Source organism: Hermetia illucens, chromosome 3 (assembly GCF_905115235.1).
Source record: "Hermetia illucens chromosome 3, iHerIll2.2.curated.20191125, whole genome shotgun sequence".
NCBI classification, from domain to species: Eukaryota; Metazoa; Arthropoda; class Insecta; order Diptera; family Stratiomyidae; genus Hermetia; species Hermetia illucens.
In genome coordinates this window covers 98,460,959-98,477,837 of record NC_051851.1, presented here as the reverse complement: position 1 = coordinate 98,477,837, position 16,879 = coordinate 98,460,959, and the positions used below count along the sequence as shown (strand labels likewise).

The 16,879-nt window shown below is 39.4% G+C and overlaps 1 protein-coding gene across 1 annotated transcript in view; it reads left to right on the top strand.

The window, feature by feature from the left end:
• Positions 1–15,140, top strand: part of LOC119652796 (GTP-binding protein Di-Ras2) — a 37,543-nt gene extending 22,403 nt beyond the window's left edge. Inside the window, exons 2-4 of the mRNA XM_038057118.1 lie at positions 7,553–7,738; positions 7,801–7,971; positions 13,850–15,140. Coding sequence (XP_037913046.1) covers positions 7,553–7,738; positions 7,801–7,971; positions 13,850–14,014 — 522 coding nt within the window. The 3' untranslated portion in view covers positions 14,015–15,140. The remainder of the gene's footprint in view (positions 1–7,552; positions 7,739–7,800; positions 7,972–13,849) is intronic.
• The last annotated feature ends 1,739 nt before the right edge of the window (positions 15,141–16,879 follow it).

Here is a 16,879-nt window from a genome sequence, read left to right as displayed (position 1 = left end):
AAAAACCATTTGTCAATTTTAAAATAGTTTTTTTCCTTCAAATATAACCAGTTTGATTCAGCACACGATCAAGCAGTAATAAAGTGTTTCACATATTACCGTACACATCTTGTAAGAAAACCGCTTTTAGCGTTAGAAGCTGCAAAACTTGCTAAAAGATTTTGACGGTTAGTAGTCGCTCCCACCATAATACCAACTGTTTCAAAAAGGCAGGGTTCGTCAATTTGAATAGTGGAAGTCCCGCACAACTTGATGAAGAAGTCATTGATTTGCCAATTTCGGAAGATGAATTTGGAGAATACCTTTTGTCCGATACAAATTTTGAGGACTATCGAAAGATTTCATGTGAGGAAATTATAGCAGAGGTGATGGAATGTAACACCGACATAACTGAAGGCGATAACGAAGACGAAAAAGCTCCAGAAATTGAAAGTATAAAACTAACATCTGCATATGGTGAAGCATTACCTGCACTTTCTGAAACCCATCTTGAATTGATTGAGAAAGCCATTTTAAAGAAATCAACTAAACTAATACAACTTACACAATCAAAGATCACCGAATTCCTTAATAAACGAAAATTAAACCTTCGATTATTACTTCTTCTCTGTTTCTACGAATAATTTACAAAAATTCATTCATTTTTGAGCATTTTTTTTTAAATTCATGCCTTGAGGGATAATCATAACAATTTTACAATTATATAACGGACGGTTAATTGAACAATATTGCGTTTATCTGATTCCGGCTAACTACACAGCCGGACTAAATGGAAACGATTTTGGAGCCACAATTGATTGCATTTAAGATAGCTACACTTACCAGGCTTAATTTTTCGTAAGACCAGTCTGCACTTCCTGGGTAACCTTTTTTCTTTTGCCCTTGTATTTCAGGTGATACCCAGCCACCCTGCTAATATGACTTGCGTTCCCGCCTGGTTGGCGAGCTCGTGAATATTTTTTCCTGACAAGGGAGTGTCACGCAGTTCAAAATTTGCAAATTTTCTCGTGGCGCTTTCTCCAACTTCCTGCATGATGATGCGTCTTCTTTCTGGCTGCCAGAACTATTACCATCCCTTATGCTTTTTCTCTCTCACAAATGATCCCTTTCTGTACTGAGACAGCGGACCTCTCTACGTTTTGACGAGATGACTATTGCCTTGTACTTCTTGCAAACGGATTTATAGTAGAATCAACCATTTTAGTTGGGACCAGTGGTGAAAGTCGTGTATACTCCTTTTAAATATTTCGACTATTGTGTCATCGCAATTTTTGTTAGTGATGCTGCTATCTCCGCTAAAAAGTGCAGCCGCCTTAAATGATCTCCGTAACTGTTTATGCAAGCAGAGAAGTATTGGGTGGGTTGATACAAAGTCTTCTGGAAATTTGTGTTAGCCAGGATTAGTCGCTAGTCATAAATCTACCCAAATCAAGAAGACAATACACAGGAGGTGAAACTTGGCAAAAAAAGCAGGACAAAAAATGAATTATCCGGTTTGAGCCCGAGTCAAGATGCCAGTGCGTCCTGCGCAAGTGTTAATGTATTGTGTGTCCTATTTCTATACCACTTCTGTGCGTGAGAATCCATGTAACTAAGGAACCAGCTGTAAGCAACCAATACATTCATGCAAAAATACAATAGGATATTTATAAAGTGTCATCGCAATATTATTCGGATCGCCGACTGCTACAATTGGTTTTTACACCAAGCTGGAAAATGTATATATCAAACCTGGCTAGATGCACTAATATCACCATACAAATGTTAAGCGATTTCAATAATGATGCACAGAACGCAACTGCGATCCTGACTGAAAAGCCCCGGCCACCGGACGCTATATTTTCTGTTCCGCAAAACTTCAAGGCTTGCATAGCCAGTTTCACCTCCTGTGTATAGTCTTCTTGCCCCAACTTAATGACGCGATAGCTTTCAATGTACTTGCAGCCCTGCCAAGGTTATTATCCACACCGAGGCTGCTGTAATATTAGCGTGAGAGTCATTCCCACGAGATGTCACTCTCGCGTATTAAGGTCACAGAATTCAGCTTAGTCCGAATTATTTGCCCCAGAAAATTTAATTTTTTAGGCCAATGTTACATCGATGTTTTACATTTGAAGAAAAGCCTCTTATTAATTTGATCATGAATAACATTTTAAACGGAATATTAAAGGGGCCAAGAAGGCTACGTAGGTAAATCTTGAATTTTTGCAGCACAAAAGAGATGATGTCCGGTGGGTAGGGCTTTTCAGTGAAGATCGCAGTTGTGTTCTGCGGAACTTCTTTAGTTTCTATGTCCGTCAAGGCGTTAGTGCACGTGGCTGCATTTTTTATAGAAGCTATCCAAATCCAAAATCAATCGTTAAAAGCGATGAGCCAAATAACATCGCGATGTCACTTTATCAATTTCCTATCAGTTGTTTATACCTGGTTGCCGGCTAACATGGATTCGCACACACGTCTTCTTGGCTCAAGAACACATATCCAAAACTACCCTCAAGCATTACAAATTCTCGGGCACCCTTTACTTTAAAATAAAATTAAATCACTGGTGGCAGTGGGATTTGTATTGTGATTTGACATCGGATACCAGTAGACTCAGCTGTGAATGAGTACCTGAGTCAAATCAGAGTTATAATCTCGGGCGAGCGCAATGCTGACCACATTGCCTCCTACTGGGTTCTGTAATCCTGTAGTGTATCGTTACTGTCTTTAATGAAGTGCTCCAACACACTTCAAAGCCCTGATCCAATGTGGATTGCTGCGCCAACGATTATTATTATTATTATCCTCCCTTTTTCAAAATTGCAAAATTTCCTTGATTTGGGTATGCTTTTCAAACTTATGTACAGCTCAGCTCTGTTACTGCCGACATTCCATAACCCAAATTATTATACAATGCACCCTGGACAGATATTTTTAGAGCCCAATAATTAAAGGGTAGGGGGAATCGTATCAATTATAACATGGACTTTGGCTTTATCTTTTATCATTTCAGCTTAAACTTTTATCCATTAAAACCAGATAAGGCTTTTTGAGAAGAATTTCTCCATGATGATTAGTTTGGCACACCTTTTAATGTGGGGAATAGAGGCTATAATTTTGGTCCTAACTCTCCATTTCTGAACAGTTTGAACTGGAATTTTGGAGTACTATGAGTGTCGCTGATGAAAAGCAATAATGAAGTTCAGCTCCAAGGCATTTCCTCTACTGTTTTTTCGCCCATTGTGAACTACGCACTGCCACTTCTTCTTCGTCATTCAAAATTTTATCTGACCTGAGTACCCCGGTGAAACAACGTAGACAAGTGATGACACAGTAGTACACAAAGAACATTGGCGGAGAACATTCTCAACTTGATACTGAGACTGTTATTGATGCTTATCTTTAGTTCGACTCTGTTTGTCTCCTCGAAATTAAGTGCCGTTTGGTCAAGTTCCATGAGTTGGAGTAAGATTTGTGATATACAATCCAGCAGAACTCCGTTTTAGATTTCAAATTACTCTGAGATTTTACCATTATCGAGCACATGTCATTATATTTTGCTCTGATAATACTTATTAATCCTCCAGAATATCACTCGTGCGTAAAGCATCCTACATACACTCCCTTTTGGCGGCGCTGGAAGCTTTCTCAAATCAATGAATAGCAGAAGACGCAGTGATTTAAACCCCATAAACCGAAAAGTTTAATGTGATTGATACAGAAGGATTTAAAAACCAGCCTACTTTGTCCGAAACCGGTTTCCAGGTAATAAGAACGAGTCTGCGATTGTATAATGTTATCCTTGTCGAGGGTAAAACTCTTTAAGAGTTCTGCATTCCAACTCGGTGGCCCTGCGCCTTAAATGTCGAGGTATTAAATAGACGTGCATCCGATAGCATGAATATTGAACCTGCGTTTAGTATGAACTACTGCAGTCATAGCGGGTTTCAATTATAGTCACAAATTCAACGCATGGTGAAAGGACACCGTGGCATTCCGCAATTAGGCCTCTCCCCTGGTCTATTTATGTCATGTATTGATAAACTTCTGGCCATCCAAACTAAATAAACATTATTATTATGACTTCAAACATAAACGGTTTTTAGTTCTTTGTGGTTTTTTAAAAAGCCAATAATTCAATGTAGTTGAACCGACACTAATACTCTCCGTCCAACTTTAATTCATGCTTGCCCGAACATCTACTCACGTCTCTCAACACTTATTTTTAACATACCCCTAGTCAAGGATACATCATACACGAACTCTAATTTTAATCACAGTTCGTCTAAATATATACAGTAGAATATTCTAAGTGAAGAGCAATATCTAAATTACACTCCAGTGGAAGTGAGCATTTGCGTGGGTATGCCCGTTAATATGTGCGTTCATGTATACATACTTATTTAGAAGAAATATGGAAAGAAAAAAAATTAACGAATTAATACTAACTGCCAGATTCAAAACAATAATATAAATGATTGAGAAAGGAAACCCACCTGAATCCCTAAGGGTCTAAAGAATACTGAAGGCAACTATAAGTTACTTACATACCCTAAGAAAGTGATTTTATTCTCTTCCTACCCCATGCCAACAATACCAGGGACTTTTCATGTTGCACGCGATGTTTAAGGGGGTAGAGCGTCAGCCTCTCGATCTCGTTGTTCCGGGTTCGAATTCCGGTTGTAATGAGTATTGTTTTTTGTTATTGTGCTAATCTCCGCTGCTGTAAGCTTATCACTTGTACAAGTAAAATGTGGGGGAAAAAATAACTATAAAAACGAAGAGATTGTGTGGATGACCTAAACTTCACAAAGGAGTGAAGAGGAAACAAAACAACAAACAAACGAAAGTAAAGGAAGAGTTTTGCCATATTGCTTTTATGTTTTTGCATTAAGGAACCCTAAAATAAAACTCTTTTAACTCGCTATCTCCCTGTTTTTCTAGGTGTTTTTCGATATCTTTAAAAATACTTGGCTTGGAGACGCCAGCGTGTAGGACTTCTACCCATTAACATCAAGAAGGGATAAAGTCGGCGGGAAATATAGCGCGCTCTAACTAGGCCTCTTTCTACCATTGATTTACCCATAACCGCACGTTTGTAGCCTCGCCCTTGCCTGGCTGCTTATCCTGAATAGACCTGATCACGGAATTAATCGCACATCACCCCTAGATTTTCTGACGTCATCTTCCAATTTCTTTGGTTAATAATTTCCACACAAAAGTATACATGTCCCGTACCTACTTCATCGTGCTGGGTACGTAACGCTAACTGCTAGCAAGTATGAATACTACTACATAGTGAGTGCATGGAAGAATACTTTTATGTTGTGTGTAATATGAGGGATCCTAAGTCCACATTCACTTGATGTTGGACGGGACCAAATGGAGAGAAATTTACTCCCACGTTTTTTGGTACACGGACCCCTCGTTTGGGACATAGCACCCAAGCATTCGAAAAGAGGGACTAACGGTTTCGTGCAGGGTACAGGCAACTTATCAGACGCTGCCTGACCTCTGCCCTAGGAGCAGCGTGACCGAAAGTGGCAACAGGTGGTCACCCTAATCCCAAGGCAGAGGTGAGGCAGCGTTTAATGAGCTGGCTCTACCCTGGACGAAACGTTAGTCCCTTTTTAAGGTTTTGTATAAACACAAAACCTTATTAAAATCGGTTTACTGTCTGTCTGTCTGTCTGTCCGTCACACGCATTTTTCTCGGAGACGGTTATAGCGATTGACACCAAATTTGGTAGAAAGGTGGGAACTGTGAACGCTCACGCATACAGTGAATTACATCCTTTTACGTCGAATTTAAGGGGGGTCCCCATACATGCAAAAGGGGGTGTAAAATTTTTTTTTATCAAATATAGTCGTGTGGGGTATCAAATTAAAGATCCCGATTAGTACTTTTCAAAGCTGATCTTAGTTTTGACATTCGTTGGTAGGGTGGGGAGCGCGGGGGGTTGAAAGTGGTCACTTCTTTAAGGGGGCCATTCTCAGAAACTACCAAACGGAACAATCTGAAAAAAATCAGGAGGCTGCCACTATATGGTGCCTGGGCTCCGAAATACCTTCCATGCCGATATCTGTTTAAATAAAATTAATAATAGTATATTACTACATTTTTTTGTAATTGGCTAGAAACCCCCCTTAAGTTCATCCTAGTACCATGAAATGCAGTGATATAGGTTATAATATAGAGCATTATCTTACCAAGTTTGGTGGAAATCGCACTATTACTAACAAAGTTATAATACCTCAAATTTGTTGCTTCTTTGAAAATTGAAGACTATAAATGTCAATATCACAGAATATATGGATATATTACGTACTACGTACTAAGAAATGCACAAAACCTTTCGTACCTGAAGCGTCCAGCTTCCGGTTTCCCGACTTGTTTTGAATACTTTTGTTAACACGCGCTTCTGGACACGCTACCTGCTGGTATGTACGAGTAATTTCGTATGTGCTATGTCTGGCATATTCTGTGCTAGATACGCTAACTGCTGTTAAGAAAGAATAGAGCTTTAGATTATGACTTGCTTAAAATCTTATCATGCCTTGTACTGTTCTTTACTTTTATGCAGTTTTGTAATCCCAGGATGAACTTCGGTATTACATCCGTTAAAGTTCCGCCACGCCGGGATCAGAACTAATAAAGACGCTGGGCTACCTATGGTAACCTATTTATCGCTACTCCTTCAGTTTCTGCAGATTTGCTACTTCCATTTATACAGAGATCCTAGGAATCGGAAACATTTCCCAGAAAGTGGAAGAAGAGATGATCGATAAGATTCCGAAAAAGGCATCCTTGTTGACTGCGGCAAGTGCTCTCCCTGCCACCGCGAAGATAATAGCTAAAATTAAAAGAACACACCAAATGCTTGATCATCAGACAGCAAGCTAGATTTCGCTAAATGAACCACATCAATATTTTGCAACAATATGCGGAGTTTAGATCTTCGTTTCACCTGCTTTTGTACGATTTCGGGAAAGCTTCGACTGCATGACCGGGTAAAATATCACGCGTTGTAACGAGGTAAAATCTCAGAGGAATTTGAGGTCCGAGGCCGAGTCCCCCAAGGTGGTATCTTGCCACCAATATTACTCCTTCCTGTTATCAGGGACCGAACTTGATGTCTCTTTATGCATTAACAGCGTTGGATCTACTTTCGTTTTCTAGTTTCAAACATGGAGATGCAGTTAACTCAACACAAAGATCAAGTTGACTCTGTTCTGTACTTATGTTCCTTCTGCGTTGCTATATGGAAGTAGCACATGGAAAGTGATCACCACTGTCAAAAGGATAACATGGTGCAGAACAGTGGAGAAATAGCACAAGCGTCTCCGGAAGTTCTGAAAAAATTTGATGCAGCAAACAGTGTGTAGGCCTGGCTGACGAGTTATGTTCAATGGAAAGGTTAATTTCTTAAACTTTCCAATTTCATTAACAGCATTCTTGAATATTCCTCTCTGGTGTGTTAATTACAAATTTGACTCCTCAACCAATTTCTAGCTGTAATCTGTTTTTCTTTAATTTATCCCTGAATTATTTCCATTTTAATTCTTCGCAGGTCATAAGCTGTAATAAGAATATATGCACATTACAAATAACAGATACTACGGGATCGCATCAATTTCCCGCAATGCAACGACTTTCAATAACGAAGGGACATGCCTTTATATTAGTATACTCAGTCTGCTCACGGCAGAGCCTAGAGGAATTACGCCCAATATGGAATTTAATAAAGGAATTAAAGGTAATTTGCCCGTCTTCATCTTAACTGATTATCTGAGTAAATCGACAACAATTGATTTTCAGGGTCAAGAGATTACACAAATTCCTGTTATGCTTGTTGGCAATAAATGTGATGAAAGTGCCGAATTACGTGAAGTTACAAACTCCGAAGGACAAGCCGAAGCTGCTTCTTGGGGTGTTTCGTTCATGGAGACATCTGCCAAAACCAATCACAATGTGACTGAACTGTTTCAGGTAACTTAAGGCTTCCTACCTTACCGTTGATTACATATTTACATATAGATAGGATTCTATTTAGAAAAAACTAAAGAAGGTTTGCTTTTCGGGTTTGAAGGATATTTTGATAAATAGAAATAATAGCAACGTTGTGACCCCTGATCGCAGATGGCTCGATGCCAACACGGATGTCTAAAATTAAAGAGATTTTTTTAAAGTATTTCCACATCTTTCTAGATTTTGAGCTGGATAGATCCCGACAGCCGTAAAACAAAATCTTAGTCCGGCTTGACCAATCAATCGAAACCCGTCAATATATTTATTGGGTGTCAACTAAGCAAGCCAATTTTCGATACCTTCGCTAGAACTAGACGTCTGATCTACATGGGCTAACTGCATCAACCGGAACAAGTAATAATCTGAAAGAGCTATATCTGGCGAACACGGCGGATGGGGTAGGGTTTCATTGTCCTGCCCTTCCGAGTACGTTTTAATAACAGAAGGAGCATGAGGTCTGGCGTTGTCATGTTGAAAAAGAAATTAGTTGTGTCTGTTCACCCATTCTTTTTTAAATAGCTCGTTGTCGTTTGTAGACGTCGCTAATAATACGTTCACCTGTTTCTTGTAACTCTTAATACACCACACCCTTGTGATTCCACCAAATACACACCATTAGCACACTGAATATCTCATTTTAGCTGCGATCTCTTATTACGTCCATCCAGAAAACAACTCCTAAATCTACTGCTGATCGCTAACTGGTCGATCTGATTTCTGTAACGGCGTCGGTCAGTTGAAACCCAACTGAAGTTATGGCAAACTCTGTGTTCGAACAATGTTGCTCCAATGACGAGGCAGTGGTAATTGCAGAAATCCATAAACCTGTCTCCGCATACATCATGTTTCCCCATAACATGTCCGAGCAAGGTGTTTTCAGATTCCACCTTGGCAGTCAAATCACCCATCACGATCACAATGTCATCCTTCTTCACTACTTCGAAAGTTTCCGTTAGTGCGTAGCATTGTACAATTGTGATGCTCTTCAACATGGACCGGAATATTGCAGTAAGAAGTCTGCAAGTCCGAGAAAGGTCCGTTTTCGATATCCAAAGGTCCTCGGCATGAGGTCAACCCCTATCCGAGGTGTTGTTGACGTTTCGGAAGCAATAAAATTTCAAAATTTCCAGGTTGCTAGCCCATAAATTTAAATCCCTTTCAGTTGCTTTTTACGACGAGCTGGGAAGACTTCGAGTGTAACCCGAACTCACAGGAGTTCTATGTATCTATGTATCTATCGGAATTATGGGCGAATCTCATTGAAATGGAAGGACTTCTAGTACTGGTACACTGTGTCGTGACCGATAACCTCAACCCCGAGAAGGACGATTTTTTAATGGAAGGTATCCACCGAAGCACTCATGACTGAAAGGCCACCGCACTCCTTACCACCCCAAACGCGTCCAGCACGTCAGTTGGCGCAACTGCGGATACTTCCCCCGCGCACCTAGCTACAGATCCATCCCTATTCTCATCGCTCTCCAGATCCTTGATATTATTTGGTTCATCTCTCAGCATTTTGATCCTGAACATTACCACTCTTTAAGTATCTTTATAGCAGAACAATTCTTGAAACTCCATTTACAGCCTTGACTACGCCGGGCAATGTGCGCGCCGGCCCAACACGCCGACAACTAAGAGAGTATATAGCATGCCCGCAGGATACGCCAACACCTGGAAATGGTACGCGAGTAGCCACGAGACCCGTGAGGAATTGGGACTCGGCCCAGTCAAGCAAAATACTGCATAGCAGGCGCTTTGCGCGTTATAAATTTTTAAATACATTTATATAAATGATATAATAAATATAAATGTTATAAATTGTTAAAGTGGTAATCAGGAGTCAACAGCACACATAGTGAATTCAGATCAGAAGGTTGCGAGCTCAGATCACGTCGGGGTGACCAATGTGGTATTGATTGCTGGTCCTGCCAAACGAAATATCCCAGATTCGTTTAGGTATCGCAGGATTCCCACTATTAGATGGGAAATATTAAACCCTTTTTTGCTGTATCTGCGATTTAATTTTCCTCTACACCTCAATGACCAGATACTCAGAGTAGTTTCATCGTATTTAATATGAAAATGGAGTTGCGTATTGTCTCAATGGAAAACCCTGCTTCTCGTTTTTATTCGAAATTGCGTCCTCTATAAACTAAAAACTGAAGAGCAGACTCGCAGGACTTCCACGTTGGTAACCAGGTTTTTACTTAGTGAGTGCGCCGCGAATGTGATGCTCAACCAGTCTCTCTAGACATTTCAATGAAAATAATGTTAAGCGGATTTGCCTAAAAATCTTTCCCAGCATCAGGTATAAAGACTACCTTAACCTTGTGCCAGAGCAAAATGCGCTTGAAAGGTATTTCTCAGAAATTGTTCTAAGGGATCTATACCCTCCTTTAGCATCGATGGATAGATGCCATCCATGTCAGGTGCTTTGAAGTGTCCAAAGGATAGTATGTGTCCGAATAGCTGAGTGGTTAGAGCACAAGGCTATCGAACAGAAGGTCACGGTTCAAATCTCGCTGGTAGCAGTGGAATTTGTATCGTGATTTGACGTCGGATACCAGTCGACTCAGCTGTGAATGAATACCTGAGTCAAATCAGGGTAATAATCTCGGGCGAGCGCAATACTGACCACATTGCCTCCTACAGTGTCCTCTAGTGTACCGTTACGGTCTTGAATGAAGTTCTCTAACATACTTCAATGCCCTGATCCAATATGGATTGCTGCGCCAACGATTATTATTATTATTCGAAAGATAGACTCCTGTTCCAAAACCCGTTTCTGTTTTTGACATATTGGGGTCAGCATGCATATCTCGTTTTACATTATTCTGGTTCATCCCAATTTTTTTCTACGTTTCCGGATAAGTTTATATTTTCTACCAAACAAATGTATGGGCATCCGAGAATCAGAAGGAATTGCAAAATCTGGATTCAGTTGTTCCAATGACCCTCTGTGCCCCTCACGTTCATTGTTTCCCATAGATCTAGACGCATTAGACTATGAGCTGCTTTCTCTGCAGAGCTCCAAATAAATAAATCCAAGGACTGCAAAGTGGGTAATACATTTGGAGCTGCGCAGGATACACATACATCTCTTTACGGAGAGGCCAGCTTATAGTACACCTTAATCCATAGTTTAGTGGTTTTATTTGGATTTACTGAAACTCAATGTCCGAGCCACCCGTTTTCAATATTTCCATTTCTATGCACGTTTCCGACATCTCGACCAACTAGCAAAGCCATATTGTTTGATTAAGGCGAATTTTGCAGCTCACATAATATCTCTTTGTGGGCCAACTTTTGCTGTTCCTAGTGTCAACTAGCGATCAACACCCACTTCAGCACACAGCAATGTTTTTGGAACGGCGTTTGTTTTGTTAATCAAAAACCCCTGAAGTATTCACGAGCACCCTCTTCGCGTACTCGCGTTTCAAAACACCCTCCAAAACCAAAGATACTCACAGGGCTTCCCACGCAGGTAAGCATGTTGGTTTTAATTTAGTGAGTGCGACTTTAGCGCCTTTTCGCGAATGTGACGCTCGACCAGCCTCTCCAGACATTTCAGCGAAAATGATGTTAAACTGATTTGTCTGAACTTCTTTGGATGTAAATAGTCATCTTTCCCAGGCTTATGTATAAAAACTAACTTCCTGTGATAGGCACGGAGTCCAGAGAAAGACATTTCGAAAAATATTTCTTGGAGGATATTCTAAGTGGTCTACACTCTCCTTTAGCAGAAAACTGGATAGGTGCCATCCATGACAGGTGTTTTGAATTGTTCAAAGAACATAATAGGAGCTCTTGCTTTTTCATTGATAACTACCGCTTTTGCGGTGTTCCAGTTTCCCTTGCAATAGTTTTGTTAGCAGAAATCACCAATTCTTTTTGTCCAACTCCTGTCACCTGTTTTCAAGGATGGTTATTTTCAAGAGAGTGTGTGCAGACACAACTCTTGAATTCCTGAAAGTTCCATCCGTCTTCTAAGAGAGTTCAACTTTGCCGATCCATCCCTTTCATGGGCTCTACACAGCCTTAAAGTCTTTCTTTCGTCTTTCAGTTCCTTGCAGTACACTCTAGAAGATTCTCGGTTTGAATGTTCTATGAGCGTCTTATATTTAGTCTAACCAGTCTTCATCCTTATTGCTGTTGCAAGAAGTCGTCTGGTTGATCTCCTGAGTTTCCGCAAGTGTGCAATTCATCCAATATAGCCAAAGGAGTTCTTAGTCGCGTAGGAAGCTGCATTTTGTTGCCAAGAAGCTTGTTAAACTTTCTAAAATTGTGGTAACTTTTCCATAGGCATTCTTTGCAATGTCGAGCAAAGCAACAGAAAGTGCACATACTTTTGAGTGATAAGTAATAATCCTTCGCAAGAATCATAATTCACTGTTTGCATATGAAAATATGTTACTAAGTACACCATGAAAGGTTCGTTCTTCATTCATATTTAATTAGCGCTGCCGAACATCTAACGGTGCGGATGTGATAAATGTATTGCGAATATCACTCTAGTGATAAGTAATATTTGATGATGTCGACTATCGAATGTAAAAGTGTCATTATAGTACATCAAATATAAGGATAGGGCAATAAATAGTGATCTTTTAACACTGCTTTGAAATGTAACGTTTCTCAAAAGTGATGTTTTATCCCACCTCCTACTAAGGTGGTGTCACTTCCCTATTCATTAACCTTTGCTTCCTGCGCTAGGGGAGTCGGTTCATCTAATTCGGGCTCGTCACTTTCTTCGGTTGTAGGCCTGCTCCAGGTAACGTTGAAAAGATCTCAAATTATCTTATAGCCTATCATGCCGTCGCTGTTTCCGTCAGTCTTTAGATAAAATTTGGTTACCAAGTTAAATTTCATATATCGATCCAATAATTATATAAATCGTTGGCGCAAAAATTTAACTGAATCTGGGCCTTGAAATGTGCTAGAGAACTTCATTTAAGACCGTAACGGTACACAACAGGTCCTACGGTACATTGTAGGACACAATGTGGGATTATTACCCTGATTATTCACAGTAGCGATAAGCTAAGCATTACAGTCTTGGAATAAGGTACCATACATTTCAATGCCGATTATTTTACCGAGTTGTAACAATCTCGGTAGATTTAGGATTTTACCCAATATTAGCACTAAGTGCCAAGTATTTAGGCTCGGACGATTGTTCCTACCTAAAAGATAAAGGGGCTCTCTATGAGCTTTTGTATAAGCTCGGGTGACGTTCACGCGGTCCTCCCTTCCATCTCAGCGAAGAGCTCCCCTTTTGCTGTAAAAATAAGCGCGTAACGAGTCGACTTGGCAGTGATGCTGTGCCATGGTATCCCCGCCTCCGATGTCAGGAGGCAGGTTCACCCGCTCCACGGCAGAATTTGGATGATGCATTCTGAATTTTGACATAGTAGTCCGTATCCGCCGCTGGACGTTTTTCAGATCCATTTTCATGGACGGCAATATTTCCAATTCATAATCCAGTGAAGGGATGGCGCATACATTCAATGCGCTTATTTTATTCTTGCCCGATAGATGCGATTTCAGTACCAGCTTCATACGTCGCAGAAATTCGGACAGCAGAGCAGCCTTCAAATCACCAACTCGAGCATGGGCATGAAGAATTTCTACGTATTTGTAGAAGTCCGTCTCGCTCATAGCTTGGATGTGGAGGTCACCTTTGCGAATGGCTTAGATTCGGCACTTGTCTAATCCAAATTCCATCCAAATATCACGCGATACCGATTATAATTATTATTATTTAATTTTTTTGAGCACTTGCTCTTTAATGAGCACAACAATCCTCAATTCTTAATAAGTTTCATATTTTTCACAGGAGCTTTTGAACATGGAGAAAAATCGCAGTGTATCACTTCAGTTAGACGGGAAGAAGAAGAAAAACCCAAAAATAAAGAAGAGCAAAGACATCACCAACGGGTCGGTGGCGGACGGCGGCGAGGGAACCAGCGGAACAACGAAAGAAAAGTGTCATGTAATGTAAAAGCAACTCCTACACTTCTGAAATATTATTTCTATGTTACATGTTGCGAAGTTATTAGATTTTATATAAGCACACCTCACTGAACCTTGGCAAAGACAAAACTGAACAAATGGAACATTTCAATAGTTTTTAATATTTAAAGTACTTTCTAAGCTAATTGAAGATTGCATTAAGTCTATTCAAGAGAGATATTCACTATACGTTGAGAATTAAGTACTTTTTTCAGATTTGCGCATATATGTAGAGTTCGGTTTCTATCCTCTATTCAAATATGTGCTTTCATATCATAATGATGTGTATTCCTTCTGTTAGTAAAGTCCAGCGTTATTTAATATTGTTAATGGATGAATATAGAGTTATTATATGATATTCAATAGTAACAGCTTTTAATACAATTGTAAGTTAGTCTCATTCCATAGAAAAGCTTATGGGCGTGCACGCCCACGATCTCTTTACTAAATATAAATATATATCGTCAAAATGTTAAAATTATATCAGAGCAACATCAATCAACTTTGATTTCATATGGTTGGAAGATAAAACTTTTTCGTTTTAGAAAAATAAAACATTTCATGAACTGTCGTAAATTACTATCAATAATTGTAAAGTTAACAACCAAACTCCTGTAAAGACTAAATCGTTGCTGCATCGAGCTTCAAAGGACGAGACGATGCAACCTGAAACCGCGAATGAGATTTTGAACTTGCTTAGGTAGCGTCACATTGTGAAGATTCAGTTGTTGTCGGTTGGAAAATGTCTTCAATTTGCACAACAATGTTATCCTGGGAGCCAAATAAAAAGCATTAAAGAGAAAAATTAAAGTTGACTTACTTCAAAATCTTTTAGATTTTCCTTAGAATCAACGAATCTACATACATTTTTACACTTTTTGTAGTAGATAGAGTAAAGTGTAAAGTATTGTTCAGTTTCCATGTTTACGACCGATTTTGTGATCAAATATAAATATTAGAAAATAAAATCGCGGGTGTAGTCAATACGATATCCATTATAAAATTATATCAAAGTGTGCAAATTTAAAATATAAACAGAAAAGCTTTAAAAATTACGATAGATTCCAATACAAATCTACGAAAATCTAAATAAAGTGTATATTGAGACGCTTAAAGAAATCTTGGTGTTTTCTTCAATGAAGGAATATTTTAACAACCCCTCCACCTAACTCGACATTTTGAACTCAACAAACATATCGTCACTGCAATCAATCAGGTTTGACTTGTAGAGTCTTTGTTCACTAGAAAACATGCCGATACTCATTTGGTACTGTTCCTTACTCTCTTAAGAAGTGTAAATATTCCTTACCTATATCTTACCTTGCTGTTGCACAACATTTTCCTTACTCTAGCTTAAGATTACACTCACATAGGGACATTGTTGCGCGATGCGCGTACACAAAAATACTTCAGAAAGCTTTCTGTCAGCGCCTAATTGACATAGACGCTGTGAGTGAATCGTCTTAAGGCAAGGCGTCAAATCGATCCAAAGACAAATGTCCTGATATGGGTTGGTAGGCCACACTGTCCTAATCAGCACGTGAAAATTCTGGCGTGATAGTTCCTATTCCGTCGATAGATTAGCTCATGCAAGAAGACTATACACAGGATGTGACACTAAAAAAAGAAAATTCGGGAAACCGGAAGCTGAAAGCTTCAGGTATGAAAGTTTTTGCGTATATCTTTAAAAAAACATCTTCCCTTAGCACGTAATCTATACGCATATATTATGTCAGAATATTCGCTTTTGGGTCTCACTGACGTTCAACGTCTTAGAATTTGCAGTGAAGTGACAACTTTGACATATTATAACATTGTTAGTAATAATACGATTTCCACCAAACTCGGTAGGATCATGTTCTATATCATAGCATATATTACTGCAAAATTTCATGATGGACTTAAGGGGAGTTCTGCAATCAATTACTAAAAATTATAGTATTAATTTTATTTGAACAGATATCAGTGTGAAGGGTATTTCGGAGTCTAGGCATCATAAAATCGGAGCTTTTTGATTATTTTCAGATTCTTCAATTGGGTAGGTCCTGAGAATGGCCCCGTGAAAGAAATGCCCTTTTCCAGCCCCGCCCTCTCCCCTTTTGAATTAAATATCAAAACTGAGCCCAGTTTTGTAAGGTACTGCTCATGACCTTTCATTTGTACCCCTCATCACTATATTTGGTGAAAAAAATTTTACAATTAAATGATGAAATTAAAAATGATAATAATGTACTATTATTAACGATATTTGAAAATATATGTTAACGGGGAGAATTTCAAAGCCTAGACACCATATTTTTTTAGATTTTTCAGTCGGGTAATTTCTGGGAAGGGATCCTTCAAACTAATACCTGCGTCGAAAAGTACTCCTCGAAACCTTTCATCGAAGAAAATTGTTCACTTCAATCGTAACACCAAAGTGATTTATAGTTTGTGTTGGGGCACATAGTTCCAACCTCCCTATCAAATTTCGTGTCAATAGGTGTAACAATTCTGAGAAAAGTGGGTGTAACAAATAGGCAGACCGACCGGGCGCCATGTTTTTTGTTCTGCAAAAATTCAAGACTTCAAAGGTGATTGGACCCAAGTACTCACTGACAGCTGAGTCGACTGGTATCAGACATCCAATCACAATACAAGTCTCTACCACCAGTGAGGTTTGGACCACGACCTTTCATACGACAACTTAGCGTTTTAACCACTGAGCCATTCGTAGGGTTTACTTATAATGACAATTCCCTTCCCGGACTGGTCTTTGGTTTGTTCAAGCGAACGACCCTGTAATAATTTGAATAAACTACACTTTCTCATTGCAGTTAGCGCTTTCATAAATTCCGTGTATTTACCACGTCCG